The sequence below is a fragment of the Aythya fuligula genome, chromosome 1 (genome assembly GCF_009819795.1).
Source record: "Aythya fuligula isolate bAytFul2 chromosome 1, bAytFul2.pri, whole genome shotgun sequence".
NCBI lineage: Eukaryota > Metazoa > Chordata > Aves > Anseriformes > Anatidae > Aythya > Aythya fuligula.
Genome location: NC_045559.1, coordinates 27,747,609 through 27,764,708, shown reverse-complemented (window position 1 = coordinate 27,764,708; position 17,100 = coordinate 27,747,609). Strand labels below are relative to the sequence as shown.

The 17,100-nt window shown below is 35.0% G+C and overlaps 1 protein-coding gene across 1 annotated transcript in view; it reads left to right on the top strand.

The window, feature by feature from the left end:
* Positions 1-17,100, top strand: part of FOXP2 (forkhead box P2) — a 364,439-nt gene that overhangs the window by 235,004 nt on the left and 112,335 nt on the right. Inside the window, exon 4 of the mRNA XM_032207520.1 lies at positions 5,371-5,460. Coding sequence (XP_032063411.1) covers positions 5,371-5,460 — 90 coding nt within the window. The remainder of the gene's footprint in view (positions 1-5,370; positions 5,461-17,100) is intronic.

Below are 17,100 nucleotides of genomic sequence, written 5' to 3'. Positions count from 1 at the left end.
TCTTCTTCTTGAAACTAATTCAGTTTCAAAAATGTTAGTCTCTTGCAGGTTTGTGTTCTACTGCTAGGCATGGCTGGAACACTCTGCAGTTCAGCTGTTGAAATTGAGCCCATTTCACATCCTGGGTGTCTATGGCTTCCAATTGAGATGCAGAAGACTGACAAATCTTTTTTGTTGGATTATTTGCATGTTTTTATGTTGGGTTACTTGAGTGAAATCCTTCTGGATTCTTAGTAGCCATCTAGATTTCTTAGATAACATATTCCTTGAGGTGGGTGCTGCCAGTCTTTAGCTATCTGGTACCTCGTTTGTACTTCTGTAAGGCAACAATGTAATAATTGTTCAGTCTACTAATCCTAGATGAAATCAGGGCGGTTAAGTGGCTTGGATTTAAGTTGTGTACAAGTTAAGGGTTTGACTTCATGGGCTGTCAAATGTGGCACATTTGTCCTCTGCTGGCAGGCATACAGGTTTTATCTTCCTCATGTAATTTAGAGAAAAAGATTTTATCTTCTTTATGTACTTCAGTGTTGTTCAGTAAGGTAAATAAGGATGTCTCAGGGTGCATGGGAGTTGGCTTTTCCTGTCAAGTGTCCTGGAGGGACTACAGTTGGAAGTGGATCATCTTAAAGATTCTTTGAATAGTGTTAAATGCCTTGCTACTCCATTTGGAAAGATTATAAGCTGCCATGCTGACTGACTGTGATAGCCATTAGAGAACTTTCTGGGAAAATACAGTCGGTGTTTAAAAGACAAAGGTTTAGCAGTAGCATTTGAAGGCTATTAGGGAGCCTTGAGCAGTGTTATCTTTCTGTCACAGTCTTTCACAGATCTCATTCAAATGTAGGTAATTCTGGGTTTCTTGGTCTGAGCCAGCTGGAGGATGGACACACAGCAGGACATGAGGGAGCAGAGGTTCTACTGAATTGATTTTTATAATAAATGTAGCTGTGTAATCATTCAGTTAACTTGTTATTCAACCAGTTCAGTCTTTGGCCTTAAATCCAGCTTAGCATGTTGATATGTTTCGGTTGCATAGTGCTACCGGCAAAGATGACTCTTGTTTGACATATGCAGCCATTTGGAAACTTATTTTATGTTCAGAAACTTATTTTGTGTTCAGCAGGAATGTTAGAGTATGCAACCATTGGAAAAAATAAAATAAGGATTTGGAGTTAGAAAAAGGACAGAATCTGGTTGTCTTCTGGCAAGTTTTTTGGTTCTGGTTATCTGCAAAGCATACACCTCATGTCAGTATAAATAGGGAGTGCCTGTATAAACATTCTTGTTTCGCCTGTTCCACATAATAGTTTCTTGTATCATATTTCTTTTGACCTCGCTATCTGAAACCAATTACAGGAGATCCATTTGGGCTGCATCTATTTTCATAAGAAGCCCAGGCAGCAGTGTTTTTCTCAGAGATGAATATCAACATCAAATATGCTTCTGAGTGCTTTGTTATTTATGTTTCAGAGAGATTTTGTAGCCTTCAGCTCTCAAGAATGTGTCACGCTGTGCTGTTTATACATTGACGATATTAATGGGCGTAGATGTCATTTTTCATTTTAGCGTCTCAAATGCAACAGGCTGATAGGTTAAACATTCCTATTTTTAAAGGAAAGATATGAGTGACATCTGTTTCCTAAAAATACACATATATTTACTTTTTTAAAAAACAAAGTAATCAGTTTACCTTCTTTTAGTGGCAACTTTCACTTTATTAAAATGATAAAACTTTTTACAATTATTCTAAGGCATGCTTAAATCAAATACAAAGGTTTGTAATACAAAATAAAAGCAAGTTGTGTCTCCTAGAATTATCTCCAACAAATTGCAAAATCTACTGCAATTTATCAACTTTATTAGGGTGAGTTATATGCAATTAATTTCATTTTTGTTCTGCTTACATTTTAGCAATGCCAAAGCTGCACAGTAAATACTAAGAAGTAGTGTTCCCAATAAATATTTTACTAGAAGACACAGGGAGTTCTGGAAACCATATGCCCAAATTTCCTGCTTATACAGTCGCTACTTAAAGCATTATAATGATTTTCATTTGCATTATTAAAATCATTTCTGATCCTCAGTTCTTTTTTTTTTTTTTTTTTTTTTTTTGTCTGCATTGACTTTTTTTTTTTGTATAGTTTTACTAATTTAGATAACTTAATTAAGGAAAAGTGCCTACTAAATTTGAAACAAATGTTACTAGAAACTGGATATGATTTTGACTGTCTTACAAAGCGTTCTTGCTGCTGTTAATTTGAGGTAGGACACAACATGATTTTGATCTGCTAGATTTATAAACATCTGTTCGTTTGTCTTCACTGAACTGTTTTTAGACCATGGGTTATTATCAAATTAGTTCATTAGTTTTTTTTTTTTTAATTTTATTTATAAATGATATGTGGGATTGGTGCTTACTTGAAGTGTACATGTTAAACTATTAATTTCTAAAGACACTTTCAAGCTGTCAATTTGTTTTGCAAAGAGTTAATAGCAAATGAATTGGTAGAACTGAATGTTTTATAGCCTTATAATCCTCACTTATGAATAATGTCAGTAATAATTCTTTGAAATTAACAATGTGTTTCTGGGAGGTTGTTTACTGAGCAGCAAAATCTAAAGCTAAGCAGCACACTGGGAGGAAAACGTACCATATGACAACTGCTATAAGAACAAAGGCTGACAGTGATTTCTCCTTATGAGTTTTAAATCATCTCTGATCTCTTGAAATTGTTTTCTGTTCTTCTTCTATCTCCTGTGTTTACAGTAATCTAAACTGCCACAATAAGATCACTGAAGTATTCAGGTAGTCATCATTTGTAAGACATTCTGTATTAAAAGATGAGCCTTTACTCCTTTAAAAATATCTCAGCCAGCATATATAAATCAAAATAGTTTAAGTAGAAGAGCCTTTTATGCAAACATATCCTGTTGTGCTGCCTTGCTTTTTCATAAAGTGGGACTCTTTGTAGTTAGTGGTAGGAATTCATACTTTCTTACACTGGTTCCATGGGAGTATGCTAGCCACAATTTGAAATTATACTGGCTAGCTTAACTCTAAGCCACATCATACTATAATCCTCTAATTTTCAAGTACTGTAAATGTGCAGCTTTACCGGATGCTTGCTTGCTTCTTTTTTGTATTGGTGTGAGATGACTTTGGTGCTAAAGAAGACTAGGACACTGAAACAACTTAGAGAGTGCTCTTTATTTTCAAGCATGCATCAGCATTAAATCATGGCAATTTCTTTTACAGATAAGGTCCATGTAATGAATTTTCTGCTACTGTCATAAATAAAAAGTAGTTATTTTTATGGTTTTTCCCATCATCTAACTCCAGGTCTTTTCACTGGTTCTGTTAGCAATATTCTCCTGATCAGTGAGTGTAGCTTCCCTATACAGTCTCCTATTAATTCAGGAGTGTAATAGTTTTCTCTCTTTCATTCAAGTTTGCCTTTCAGAGAGTTCTAAAGATTGGGAAGGATTATAAATTTGCTGTAGATCTTCTGTTCTTGCATTTAATTTATGCTTTGTGTTTAAACCACTGCAAGATGTTGTGACCATATCCTGGTGCCCCTGAAATCAACAGATATTTATCTCTGATCTCAGACAGAGCAGGATTGTCCTTTAGGATCTGCTCAAGAACTGTGAGTGCAGAAAAGATTACGCTGTTCACATAGGGAACCAGGCATCCAGTGATTCCTTGGTAACAAAATATTTCAAGTGCACTTTGAAATATGTTAACTTTTATTTATTTTTGGAAGGGAGAAGCTAGTTGTGTGCGTCTCGTTGCTTAGGTTCAGAGGAATGTATAGTCTTTGTAAAGCTGACCTGTAATTACTTGAGAATTTGATGAAACAATAAGAGGATTGTTGTGGGAATGTCTCCAAATGTTAAAAGTATGCTCTGCAAACTTTGTACCAGAGCCTTCTATGGGGAGACGAATCAATGTTGTTAGGAGATGGTGCTAGTGCATTCAGTTTGTTTACTTTGGTTTTCTGTGTCTGCCTGCCTTCTCAGAAAACTTGCTTGGAGCCAGACTGTAGCAGCCCTCTCTCTGTCTTTTCATAATTGATCAGGGGATGACTGCCTTCCCTGAGGGTTAAGACGTGGCAACTTTTTCTGTTTGCTCAGCATCTCAATGCAGTAGTTCAAACATTGTTCACACCAGCTGGCAGTGTAATGCCATATGCACATCTTGTCAAAGCAACTGTTGTCATGGATACTAGAAACTATCTTAAAAACCAGCTCATTTGAGTCTAATCAAAATTGCACCTTTCTTTATCAGTTGGGAATCTTTATTATTTTAGGGAGTGTTGATCAAATTGCATTTATTGCAGTGCATTATGTACAGTGTGTTTTAATAACATAGATAAATAGGGTGATGCATTTTAAAGCTGTAACTTCTATTTACTGAACTGATTTTTAAGGGGAAAATACAGCTTTCCAGATAGTTTCAGTGCAAATGTTTGGAATCTTTTTTTTTTTTTTTTTTTTTTCCTATTTCTTAACAAATACTGCTTTATAATACTTGGCATTTTAAAAATAATTTTATAGGGAAAAATAATGTAGATTAGCCTTCCTTAGTTAAATGATGTGTTTGTTTACATTTCATATGTTTAACTGTATTTTGCTGAGTTGGAATGAAAACATAAAATAAATGAAAACACTTTATATTTTGATTGGGATGCTGTCATCCCGGAGCCTGATCTGATTGGCTGGGGAGTAATTTCTTTGTTCTCTGATTTTCCTAAGAATGCAAATGAAAACCACTCATTTTTATTTGGCATTAAAACTGCACTTTATTTTGTCAAAGGAGAGGTTTCTCCTTGAATTGTAAGTACAAAAAGTGTTTTTAATCTTCAATGAATATCCTTATTAATTCATTTTCAAGATAATCTGATGTTGATTTGTCAAATTTAATTACAGCTTCCGGTAACACTTGAAGTCTACTTGCTTTTGCTTCAAAATTGTAATATGAAAATGCAAATTGAATGATAATTTACATGGGAGTGGGCATTTTAGTTGAACACTCAAAGACAAGTTCCTTGTGGAAATGAGGCTATTGATGCAGTTTATGATTTTTCCTCTTCAAGCACTTTAAACAAATTAACTTTATTTCCTGCAGGATTTCATGTACGTCCATAAATTCTAGTGAAGTCCTATATGTGTACTTTCAGAGGATCTTTTTTATGTTTCAAGTAAAACATATCCAGACTGAAGCCTGAAATCTAGCAAATAGAAATCAGAAGTTGCATTTGTTTGATGGGACTTTTACGTAACATTGAGTAACTTATCTTTTTCTAAGAAAAGGTGGAATTTATTTACTTTTTTTTGTTCTTTTTCTTTTCACTTTTGAACTTTTAGGCACTCCAGGCAGCAAGACAGCTCCTTTTACAGCAACAGACAAGTGGACTGAAGTCACCTAAGGGCAGTGATAAACAGAGACCACTGCAGGTTGGTAAAGGATCCTTGCCTTTGGGGCCTCACTTGGAGGGGAGATTGCTGGGCTTGCTCACACATGTGGTGTGCGTGTCTCTGCCTGTGCATTGATGCTGTTTGTGCATATTCACATAAAGCAGATTGTAGATTTGTGTGCTGGTGACTTCCAATTCACAGACAAAATTCACAAGTTACAAACGCCTTTTGTGCTTATAGACACTTGAAAGTTCTGTTACAATAAACATGCACATGGACTGAGTTCAATAGCTATGGTATTAATTAATTATTTGTAGATATGTTTCATGATTGGCATGACATTTTTATACATATGTGGATTAAATTGCAAAACGTATCATAAGGATTTGCACTTGGATGCTGTTGGGTTTCAGAAAGTATTAGGGAGAATAAGAGTTCTGTTCAATAATAATTTTAAATGCAATTTGGTAAAACTACATGTACTGTTCATAGACAATAAGCATATTATTCTTTAAAATTTTCTTTTTTTTTTTTCTTTCTTTTTGAGGTTTCAGTTCAATTGTTGCTAATTTAGCATTCCATCTAAAATTGCATTCTGCTGGCAAAACTGTTTCTCTCATTGTACAGAGACCAAATAGGAGTGTTTAACTGCTGAATTACAGTCTATTGCAGACAAAAGATGCACATAAGAGATAATTTTACTGTGTTCAGGAAATAAAAATGCGTAATTCCTACCATTCTCTTCCTCTTCCTTTTCTGGATGAGCCATTATCCAATGGGGATATTGCCTGTTTTCTGTTGGAATAACATATTTTTATCTAATTCTTGGTTTTAATAGAGAATAATGTAGGGAGACTGCCAGATACTAGATCGCTTTTCCAATTTTGTGTATAATTCACATTGTCTTCTTTTTTGTGTGTGAAATTTCATAAAGTTAGGTGCAGCACACAGTTCTACATTACATACCATTTCTCTTGAAATAGACTTTAAAAATTATATTTATTTGCTCAGAACCAAACAAAAACCTAGGGAGGAAAATGGAGGGGAAAAAAAGAAACAAAGAAAACATTTCAAGTTGGCATCCTGCTATGCTGAACTTCTAGTCCAGTCTGGAGACATAGGGTCCAAGGACCATCTTAACTTCCTACTCTTCACCTTTGACTTTGCTTTGGCAATATCTTCTAGGCTGAAGACTCACAAGAAAAGTAGTCGTAAATGCAGCAGCTTAAGATCTCTGTAGTTTTTTCAAACTTTCAGGAAGGCAATTTGTGACCTTGAAATTTTGAATCACAAGGATAATTGGTTTAATGAATAAGATGAATGTAGTTCATTCTGCCAGTTCCTTATGAAAGGCAAGGTCAGCCATAGTAGGAGTGGACAAGGTCCTTCTAGCCTGAGGTCTCTAAACTAGCCAACACTAAGAGAAGCATATGAAACAGGCAAAAATGTTACTGTTTTCCCAGTATATTTTTTCCCAGTGATATGAGCTTACTCTATTCCTCCAACTTGTAAACTGCAGTGGTTCAGGAGCTCCCAACTTCTCTGTTCAAATTCTTCATCCATTCATAAATCTTCTTTTCAAGGCTGAAGAGATTTGGGAGTGCGCTACTTGTGGTAGACATCGATGAAAGGAGAAAAAACCATCTCTGGATACAATGACAGTCACACAGACAGCTCAGATGAGATGGGCAGTCTTGTGTTTTCCTACTTCTAAAGGACTAACACTGGCTTGATGCCTTATAAATGTCGTGGGCTGGTGTATTGGAGAGGTGGCCTGTATTATGTCTTTGCCAGGAAGAGTCAGTGCCTCATGAGTCATATTTGTGAAGCTGGAAGAAGCAAATCAAATAGTTGTCTTTTCAGAATTGTTACATGCTCCCAATGATCAGTATGTGCACAGTGCCTCTCATTAGCCTTGGACACTTCATTTGATTCATTTTTAAAAGAGAGGAAAATGGAATATGCTTCCAGACTTTGGTTTATGTATCAAATACCATGTAAATCAAGGTATGAGTGCAAACTCCATTTAAATTTTCTTCTATAGTGAAAAGGGTGCATAAAGGTTTGGGAAATGAGTCCTTGGAGCTTTTCTATTTCTGTCTTTTACTGTTACTTCAGAGATTTTCATTGTTCATTATGTAGTGGAAATTCACATTTTGAGCATTGTGATGCCTGTTTGACCAAATACTGTAATATGGGTCATAAACTTGTACATTATTATTATTTTATTATGCCAAATATAATGGTAACTTTGGCCAAAATCTCCTAGCAGTAGGAATTGCTAAATGTGTATAAGCAATTTGAGATTTATAAGACAAAAATACTTGTGCTTGTGTTTGTGTTCAAGGAAACAGACTTCTCCCAATATTTTAACGTACTTTAATATTAGTGTATTTCTAATTTCCGCTAATTTCTGACCAATTTACTAATCTGGCAACTGGAGATATGGTAGAACTGTATTACAAATCTATTAAAAACCTTATAAAACTTTTAAAACTAGCTCACACATCTGCAGGCAAATGTGGGTGTTAGGTAATCCTTGCCATTGCAGCTCTCATGTGCTCCATATTTTGACATAAACTATGCTATTGTTTCACATGCCAAAATAATGAAAAATTGTATTAATTTTAGTGGCCATCTTGTTGCATTTGATAGGTATGTTGGTGAAAGTAGAATATGGTCTATTTACACATGCTCTCTCTGTTAATTCTGTAATGCATCAAGTATTTTAGTGACCTACAGCACCTACTAGCTAATCAGCAAGTAGAAAGCTTATTGAAGAAACCTTCAAATATGTGTCCACAACTTTGCAAAAAAAGGGTGTTGAGTAAGTGGCCAAGTTCTACTGTGCTTTACCACAAGGGATGGTTAGAGAGAACCTCTGGGATTTTTCTAGAAGAATTTGAGTGTTTTTTATATGCTTCTTGTGAAAAATCTTTCTAAATTTACTGCTTGCTTTATGGTCGATTGTAAAAGAGAAATGCTCCAGTTGGCAAATTTATTTGTTTTAGTTTTTAATACAAAAATTGTCCTTATCTATTAATTTTCCTATATTTTTCAGGGGGTAAAGGTTTATATTTAGATTGTGAGTTAACAGAATACCTGCAAAAATTATCATTTTAGATAGACGCTTATCTTGATCTACTATTACTTCTAATTTACATTTTTCTGGGTTTCAGACTGCAGATGGAATAACCATTAGCATGTCTTATGCAAAACAGGAGAAAAAAAATCCCATCTGACAAGCTTGAGTATCAATTGTAGTAGTGATTTTACTTTCATGTATAGATACCCGAATAAATGTATTTGAGACGTGTTTATATATCCTGTTCCTTACACTGATGCACCAATTGTGTGGATCCAATCAGTACATACATTGGTTAATGACGTATTGCAGAGTAGCTAAGAAGGGTTTGGGATGGGAATTGATGATAGTGTTAATCTTAGTATGATGAGATAATAACATATACTTTCTTACTCTGTATCCTAAAAACCTATTGCAGTAGTAAGCTTTCCATAGTGCAGGTTGTTGTTTCACAATATTTTTATTTTCTGGAGAAAGTACAATAGTGGCATGTTGAAGCGAGCTGATTACTTGCATGGATTTCATTCCATTTTATCCATTTCCATAGTAGATATACTAGGGAAAATATTACTTTGACTCTTAGAACCTGTAGCTCGTTCTTCTGTGGCAGGAAATAACTGTCCTTATGGCCACTGAAGAATCTACCCTGGGCTGTGACACTGGCAGCTTTGTTGTTCTTGTACTGACACCTGTGAGTTATGACAGTTCATGAGGTTCTTCAACTGTGCAGAGCACAAGCATAATTCAAAGTTGAATTTGCTACCACAGGTAGGTGTTCATGGAAGGGACTGGAATTATTTCTTTCCATGGTGGTGAGATTCATCTGACCACAGCATACTGCTGTAGGCTGCACAACATAGTGGTTTGGACAGCTAGCTATAATCGTATTTGTTTTCTCAAAGAGCTATGAAAAGCCTAGCTATTTCTATTCCCTGTAATGCCCTGTAATGAAGTAGTTTATTTTCATAAAGTTAGACTTTGAACTTTATCTTGATAAGAATAAATAGATAATTATCTTTAATCCCATAAGTTAATGTATCTACAATAAACTAGTTAGTTATTTTTTTCCTTCATGCCCAGAGATTTGTTGTTTCAACATTAGTTCTAATGGATTCTGTATTAGAATGGCATGTCAGGCAATCATGACTCCTGGAATCAAATGGTTAAGCTCTGTGTGTACCAAGCCTGTTGTATAAATATCATGCTGTATGGAGTGTTGAGTTGTTAAGGTAAGCTTTGTTTATTTAGCATGAGCACTTCACTGGAGTGTAATCATTTGATAAAATTTGGGGAAAGTAAGTATACATTTAAGTTTAATTGCTTGATGTTAACTGCACTAGTGCATAGTGTCAGAACCATGTTTTTTAAAAACAGGTATAGGCAAAATGGAAAAACTTAGATTTTCCTAGTAAGTAAAACAGTCTATACCCGAACAAAGTGATCTTTAGCTCTAATTTGACAGAAAATGTTCACCTGGACAAAAAAATGGAAAAATGGTTTATAATAAAAATCAAATGATTATATGCAAAAACAACAACAACAACAGTATCTATAATATACGTTGTCTGAGATTTGAATAGGTTTTAGGTGGTCATGTGAAAGAGAAGGTAATAGTGGTGGTCATAGGGTGTATTTATATGGTGTAAACTGTGGAGAGCAAAAGGTTAAGGACTGGATTGGGTATTGTGGGTACACACTTTTTTTTCAGCACTTGAAAAAAATTTATCATTAAACGATATTCATAGTCTGTTTTAGTGAACATATCTGCATAGTCTCCTTGCTTCTGTGTTACTCTTTCCTAGTTTGGTCATCTCCCTTTAGATCTGTATTTGAGTATGAATTTAAAATTCATTACACATAATAAATTAGCAAATGTATCATTAATATTGTAATTTTTAGTTACTTTTTAAAACATACATAAGAAGCTGTTGAGAGATAAGAGATTGGGAATGTGGGGAAAAAAGCAAAAAGCACTGATTTTAGATGTTGTCCACTGACTTAGCACACATGGATTACAACTGAAGCATGCATGTGTAATATCATTAAAAAAATTCCCATTTTAAAAACAGCAAAAAAATATTTGTAGATGTAACTTAGATTGAATTTTCTTTACATTATGTTCAATGCAAATAGAAACAAATCCAGCTGGTCTAAAACTCTCTTTCCAAAAACTGTGTTATATATCTCTATTTATCTAATGCTTGCTGCTAAGCCTAGGAAGTAGGAGGATTTTATACATGCTAGAAAGCACTGATTTAGAAAGATGCAAATGCCTAATATATAGTGTAAGAGGAGAGTAGTGATAAACAGTCTTCTTCCCTCTCGAGTATTATTCTGGAGGAAATGTGTGGCCTACATATAAGCAAACATTGAGGCTTGGGGTAAATTAAATTTGGAAGATAGCTACTGGAAAGGCGTAAGTCCCATTTTCCCTTGCAAGTCTGTTAGGAGGAATATGCAGTTATCCTCTAAGGTGCAGAAATTTGCATCAGTGATACCCACTGTAAGGACAAGGATAACCCCAAGAGATGGAGAGAAGGCAAGGAGTTATTTTTGGGTGAGGTGTGGGGGGAGGGAAAGTAGAAATAGCTATGTTCAAACTTCTAGTGGTGTAGAAGACAAGAGGTCCATTTAAGATAGAGGGACAAATACAGTAATAATAATATTAAAAGGAAATAATAATAATAAAAAAAAGCTGGACAATACTCATTGATTTACAATGGAAGTGTCTGTAGAATACACTTGCTGGGAGTACCTTATTTATTTGTAGTAAATAAAAATCCAATCCAAAGTCTTCTGTCCTATCTTTGGCAATTATTATTACTGTATTTTGTTTTCCTGGTGACAACACATATTTTGCATCTTTTGCCACTTTGCTGTAATAACTTTCAAGAATAGATTTACTTTAAGTCACTTTTTACTCTTGAAAACTTCCAGTATTAAAAAATAAACCTAAAAAGTGACACTTGTTAGTAACTTCAAGCATAGCTATCATGTTGTGAAAAAGAACCCAATATTTATGTAATTAATTTGTTCTACGTATTTATATCCGGTTTGACTTGTAATGATTTCATTTTTAATTTAAATATCTTTTTTTGTTTTTCACCTTGAGATATTATTTTTTCTTAATAGAGCAGATACTTGTAATTTTTAATGCAACAAAATATTACAGCTAGCCTTTATCATGAGCTTTGTAACGTGGAAAAAATGTATACTAGCACTCTTCTAATGGAAGAGATTGCACAATAGCTTAATTTGTATTTAACTGAAAAAAAAAACAACACCTTTCTCGTGCAGAGATCACATCTTTATCATGAACATATTGTTGCAATATTGTAAAAATTTTGGGAGGCAGGAGAAAGAAGTATTATGCAAGTTGTGTTTACAGGCATTGAATATGCAGAATACTAATTAGGATTACTGTGTTATCGAGGATTTCAGAAGGCATGTTAATATTAAACGTATGTCTTTGCAGCAATCTGATGTGTCACTCCATTACAGTCACCTACATCATTATCGTGGCTTTCCTTTCCACCTTTGTCTTGTGTTGATTTTGGTTACTCCTAAAGGACTGGGAGGAGAGGGGAGACGGGGTCACGCTGCACACACTCAGGTTCTTCAGAAAGGCAAAATTTTAGAGAGAGTGCCTAGGCCTTTCCCCTGCAGCTTTTACATAGCAGACCAGCAGACACATCCTTTCCTCATGGTTCAGTCTGCAGTCCATCTGATACGTGGAAATAGTTCTGTGCATGAGATGGATGGGCTGTTTTTCATATGCTGAACTATAGGAGTCCAAGCCCTATAGAGAAGTGTCTTTGCCTTGCTGGAGCAGCTGGAGAGCCCTATCCCCTGCCAGGGTGCATGCACCATTGCTCCTTTCCATGCCTCTGCAGTGATGGGAGAAGGAAGTTTCCTTGAACCAATTCTCCTAGCCCTTGCAGCAGGTCGGATCAGCCTGATTATTAGGCTGATTATTAGGTCAGACCAGCCTGGCTGGCTCATTGCCCATTGAACAGCTTGTGAAGAGCTCAGAGGGGATGTGTTGAATGGTTCCCTTCACAGTGTGAGGCCTGCTCCCAGGCAGGTCCCTAATTATGCCAGTTTAGGATCACACCACTGCAGCAAGACTCACTTGATACCCTTGAATTTAAAACAAAACAAAACAAAACAAAACGAAAAAAAAAATAACAATAATAAAAAGTAACACTTTTGTGTGTGTGTGTGTGTGTGTGTGTGTGTACCTTCGTTTAGGAATTCCCAGTGCAGGAAAAACAACTGAACAAAATATTCTTTTAACACTCTAGCCAGGTGTTGATTTTTAAACTGTTTCTAGCCTCCTTTTTTTCCCTTCCTCTTTTTTTTTCCCCCCCCAGAATGTTTTTTGTTTCAGCAGACAATTATGAAAGTCAAGACAGCTTTCAAACAGAATTAAAATTCTGTGACTAAATAGTGAAAAATCTTTAGTCAGTGGCAGCAAATGCACCTTTCCACAGGAACATCCTGTCTCCCTACATAGACATCCCATACATTCCTTGTGTTTACTTTTACTTTCTGAATTAAATACTTGTTTTGAAAGTCTGTAGTCATTAGACAACATTTGGTAGGATTTTTATTTTTTAGTTTTTAGTTTATGTATTAATTGTCCAATTGCTTTACCAAGTATGGTGTGGGGAGCAGGCTAAAGAGGAATATGAATATGTGCCAAGATCAATACAAGTGTTAATTTCTGTTTATCTTCATTTTGGCTGTATACTCGTAAAATGGAATTAAAAACTTAAAATTATCCAGATGAACATTCATACACTGTAGTGCTGCAGAAAAAGCATGTGGGTGAACCTGAAGCAGCAATCACACAATGGAGCACATCAGCCCACCCTGTTGGGGAAGGGGATTGTCCAACAATTGCCACTTTGATGTGCTAGATGTTTTCATGCCTTCTTATGCTTCTAATATAATTTTCTTGAGGCAGACAGTTGAGGGTGTTATGAAATAGAATTAATGGTGAAAAATTTACTAAAGGCTACTTCAGTGTTTTACTACTTGATTATGTGAAGCTTTGAAAAGCAATTGTACAGTAATAATATGTACAAAGAAAACTGTATGGTGTGCCAACAACATCAATATGCTTCAAGGATCTCACTGCAAACCTGAAGTATAAATGAAGAATGAGATTCTCCTCTAAGTGTTCATAGTCAATGTATTTATTCTGAAAATATGTCTTCAGTAGGATAGAAGAGGCAGCTTTACACAGTGTTGAGGAAAACCAATACAGGAACCCAACACACCAGAAAAAATATCAAAATTAACTCTACACTTGTGGAAAAAATCATTTTCAAATTGGGGCAGCTGTAATTTAACATGCAGATTTGGGCTATAGGTTTGATGCTTAGTAATAATAACATTACCTACTTAAAGAAATATATTTCCTAATACAAGATATCGTGTGAACTCATGCATAAAGCAGTGTGGGTTTATGCTTTAAAAACAGTTGAGGATCCAATGGAAAGCCTGTTTGAGGGCATGTATCTGAAACAGAAATAATAATGCAAATTCAGAGGTGGATGGTGATTGAGTTTTGTATATATATATATTTTTAATGTTATAATTAGAAAGTGTTGAATCCATATTCTGAGTGAGGAAGAAAAAAATGCAAATCTGCTGTAACAACTGGAAGCATGTGTTTCAGCCATGCAAAAGAAAATAGGAGGATAGGGATCACAAGAGGGCTGGGCTTTGTATGAGAAGTAGATATCTTTCAAGAACAGAATTTTAAAAGTAAATTCTAATAAATTTTAGAAAGTAAAGTGAAGTACAAGGTCATGTGCTCAAGAGCTTAGAATGAATTCTGCTTTAAACTTATGTTCATCCTTTAAAATGTGAAAGGAAGAGTCCTCTCATTTTATTGTTTGCTACATGATAGTGAGCTACTGGTGGTATAACATAGATGAGAAAAACAAATGTGCAATCCTAAAGGAATCTAAAAAGGTGTTTCCAATCAAAATAAGAAAGTATTAATACCATTTTGAAAGGTATCTGTGAGACCTTATCTTGTATTGTGGAAGATATGCAAGCCATCTAATATGTATAATATGTATAATATGTATATATGGAAAATTGTGATTGCCCTGTCTGAATAAGCTTTTTTTAAACATTTTCTAATGTTTTTTAGTATTTATAGTGTTGAGGTGACTGTCTCACAGTACCTGAGAATACAGTGGATTAGTCTAACAGCCTACTGATGAGATCATTATTATTGCAACCATTTTAGGGCCTGGCAAATAATATGATCCAACAAGTCTCAGAGCCAAGATTAGGAGAGGGGCATGTTGGGAAAGTCATAGTAATTTAGCATCCTGCAAAGTAGTTTAGTCTAGAAAAATGTTTGTTTTGGGTGGGGAATACTTTTATAGAGTTCTCTGAGTGATTATTTAATCACTGTAATTTGACTGGGTTGTTACAGTTTGTATTGTAATACTCCAACCATACCTCTAGAAACAAATAATTATGATTTTGTGTATGGTTCTTTCGAATATTTGTAGTTAATGAACATAAGTGATATTGTATCAGAGTTAATTCTTGTAATAATGTCCTTACATACATCCAGAGATAATATTGTATCAATAGCCGTTAAGACTGAAATTCCTATCTCACTTGGGGTTCAGTAACATTGTTCAAGATAAATTAAAATGGCAAAATTTGCCAATTGTGTATAATGCTTGGACTATCAATATAAAATGGACTGTCACTGAAAAATACTTAGCATATTTTGTTGTGCACATTTGAAGGTTTTTTTTTTACTATAAGTGTAGTAAGAAGGAATTTACTGGAAGTATTTTTGAAATGATTGACTACAGTAATGGCACCATCTGTAAAATAAATTTTAGTGTAATGAAAACCCACAAAAAAAGATTAGATTATGCTTTTATTACATGCAGAATTGATTAGCTCCCCTTAAGTGAAAACTCAAAATCACAGAATGATTGAGGTTAGAAGGGATCTCTGCAGGCCATCTGGTCCAACCCCCTACTCAAGCAGCAACATCTATAACAGATTTCCCAGGAAAACTTTTGAAGATCTCCACATAGGGAGACTCCACAACCTCCATCACCCACATAGTGAAGGAGTGTTTCCTGATATTCAGATGAAACTTCTTATATGCCAGTTTGTGCCCCTTGCCTCTTGCCCTGTCACTGGGCACAACTGGAAAGAGCCTAACTCCATCCTCTTTGCACCCTCTTTTCAAGTATTTATACACAATGATAAGATCCCCCTGAACCTTCTATTCTTCAGGATGAACCAGCCTTTCCCAGTCTCCCCCAGCTCTCTTGACCTCTCTTCATAGGAGAGGTGCTGCAGTCCCTTGATAATCTCATGGCCCTCTACCAGACTCTTTACAATATGCCCATGTCTCTGCTGTACTGAGGGGCCCAGAACTGACACAGTACTCACAGGTACTTTGAATGACTTTAGTGACAAGTCGCATTGAACCCTGTCTTGTATGTGAGTTAGGATCTGATGTATCAGAGAAGTTGATGCAACAAACTATTTACATAGAAATTTATTGATTAAACGTCTGTGATTGTCTCAGCTTAGGAGTAACAATCCTATTTCAGTGAAGATTCCTTTTTATTCAAATCACTTCTTTTCCCAGTGAAACTGTCAACAGGAATTCTAAAAAGATTTTGAAAATGTTTCTTTTACCTGACAGATGTTTTCTATTTTCCTTTTTTTGTTTGTTTGGTTTGGTTTGGTTGGTTGTTTTGTCCCTTTGAGAGTAAACATCATTAGCATTGAGTCTTTAGAATGCTGCTGCAACAGTATTCAACAGTGCAGCAAGTAGATCTTTCCACTTCAGTTCTGAAAGATTTAAGTATTGTGACTTTCATTGTATTATGTATCAATTTGGTCTTGCTATTAATTATTTATTAAAATGTAAATGACATAAGAAGGATATCTTTTATAAAATAATAAGTGGTGTGTTTTCTGTCTTAGAGAAAAAACAATGAGGAAAGGAACTGTCAGTTTTGACAAATAGTGCTCTAGACAGTTGTCTTGACTAGCAGTCCACAGCCAAAATAACTTCTATTTTTAAACTTAAAATGCATTAGATTATGCAACTATCATCCTCAGTATTAATTTCATTGTTAGGATGAAACTCTGATTCTTCACATTTTCAATATTTTATAATTTTTGTAGTTAGGTATTTTTCTACCTTTTTTTTTTTTTTTTTTTTTTTTTTTTTTTACTGTAGTAAAGCATTATGTTAGATATTTGGGCCTTCTTATATTAATAACTTCACAAAATTTTAATGTGCATCACATTTCCAGAGATGTTGTGTGTATTCTGGCAGGGGTAACAAAGTGCAAGAAGGGAAAAGGAACAGCTGAGAGACACAGAGACATGCATCATTGACAGACCCATTGAAGTGGGACTGAACAGCAGGCAGCAAGTTTATACTCATACATCTTTGAGTTTATTTCATGCCCAACTGTGTGAGCACAAGGTATAGACGTATATTATTTATACTTTTCAGAGAATACCAAAATCCATTGGCTCAAGCTTTTAATAATACTGAGTAAAGGAGAAGGAGATAT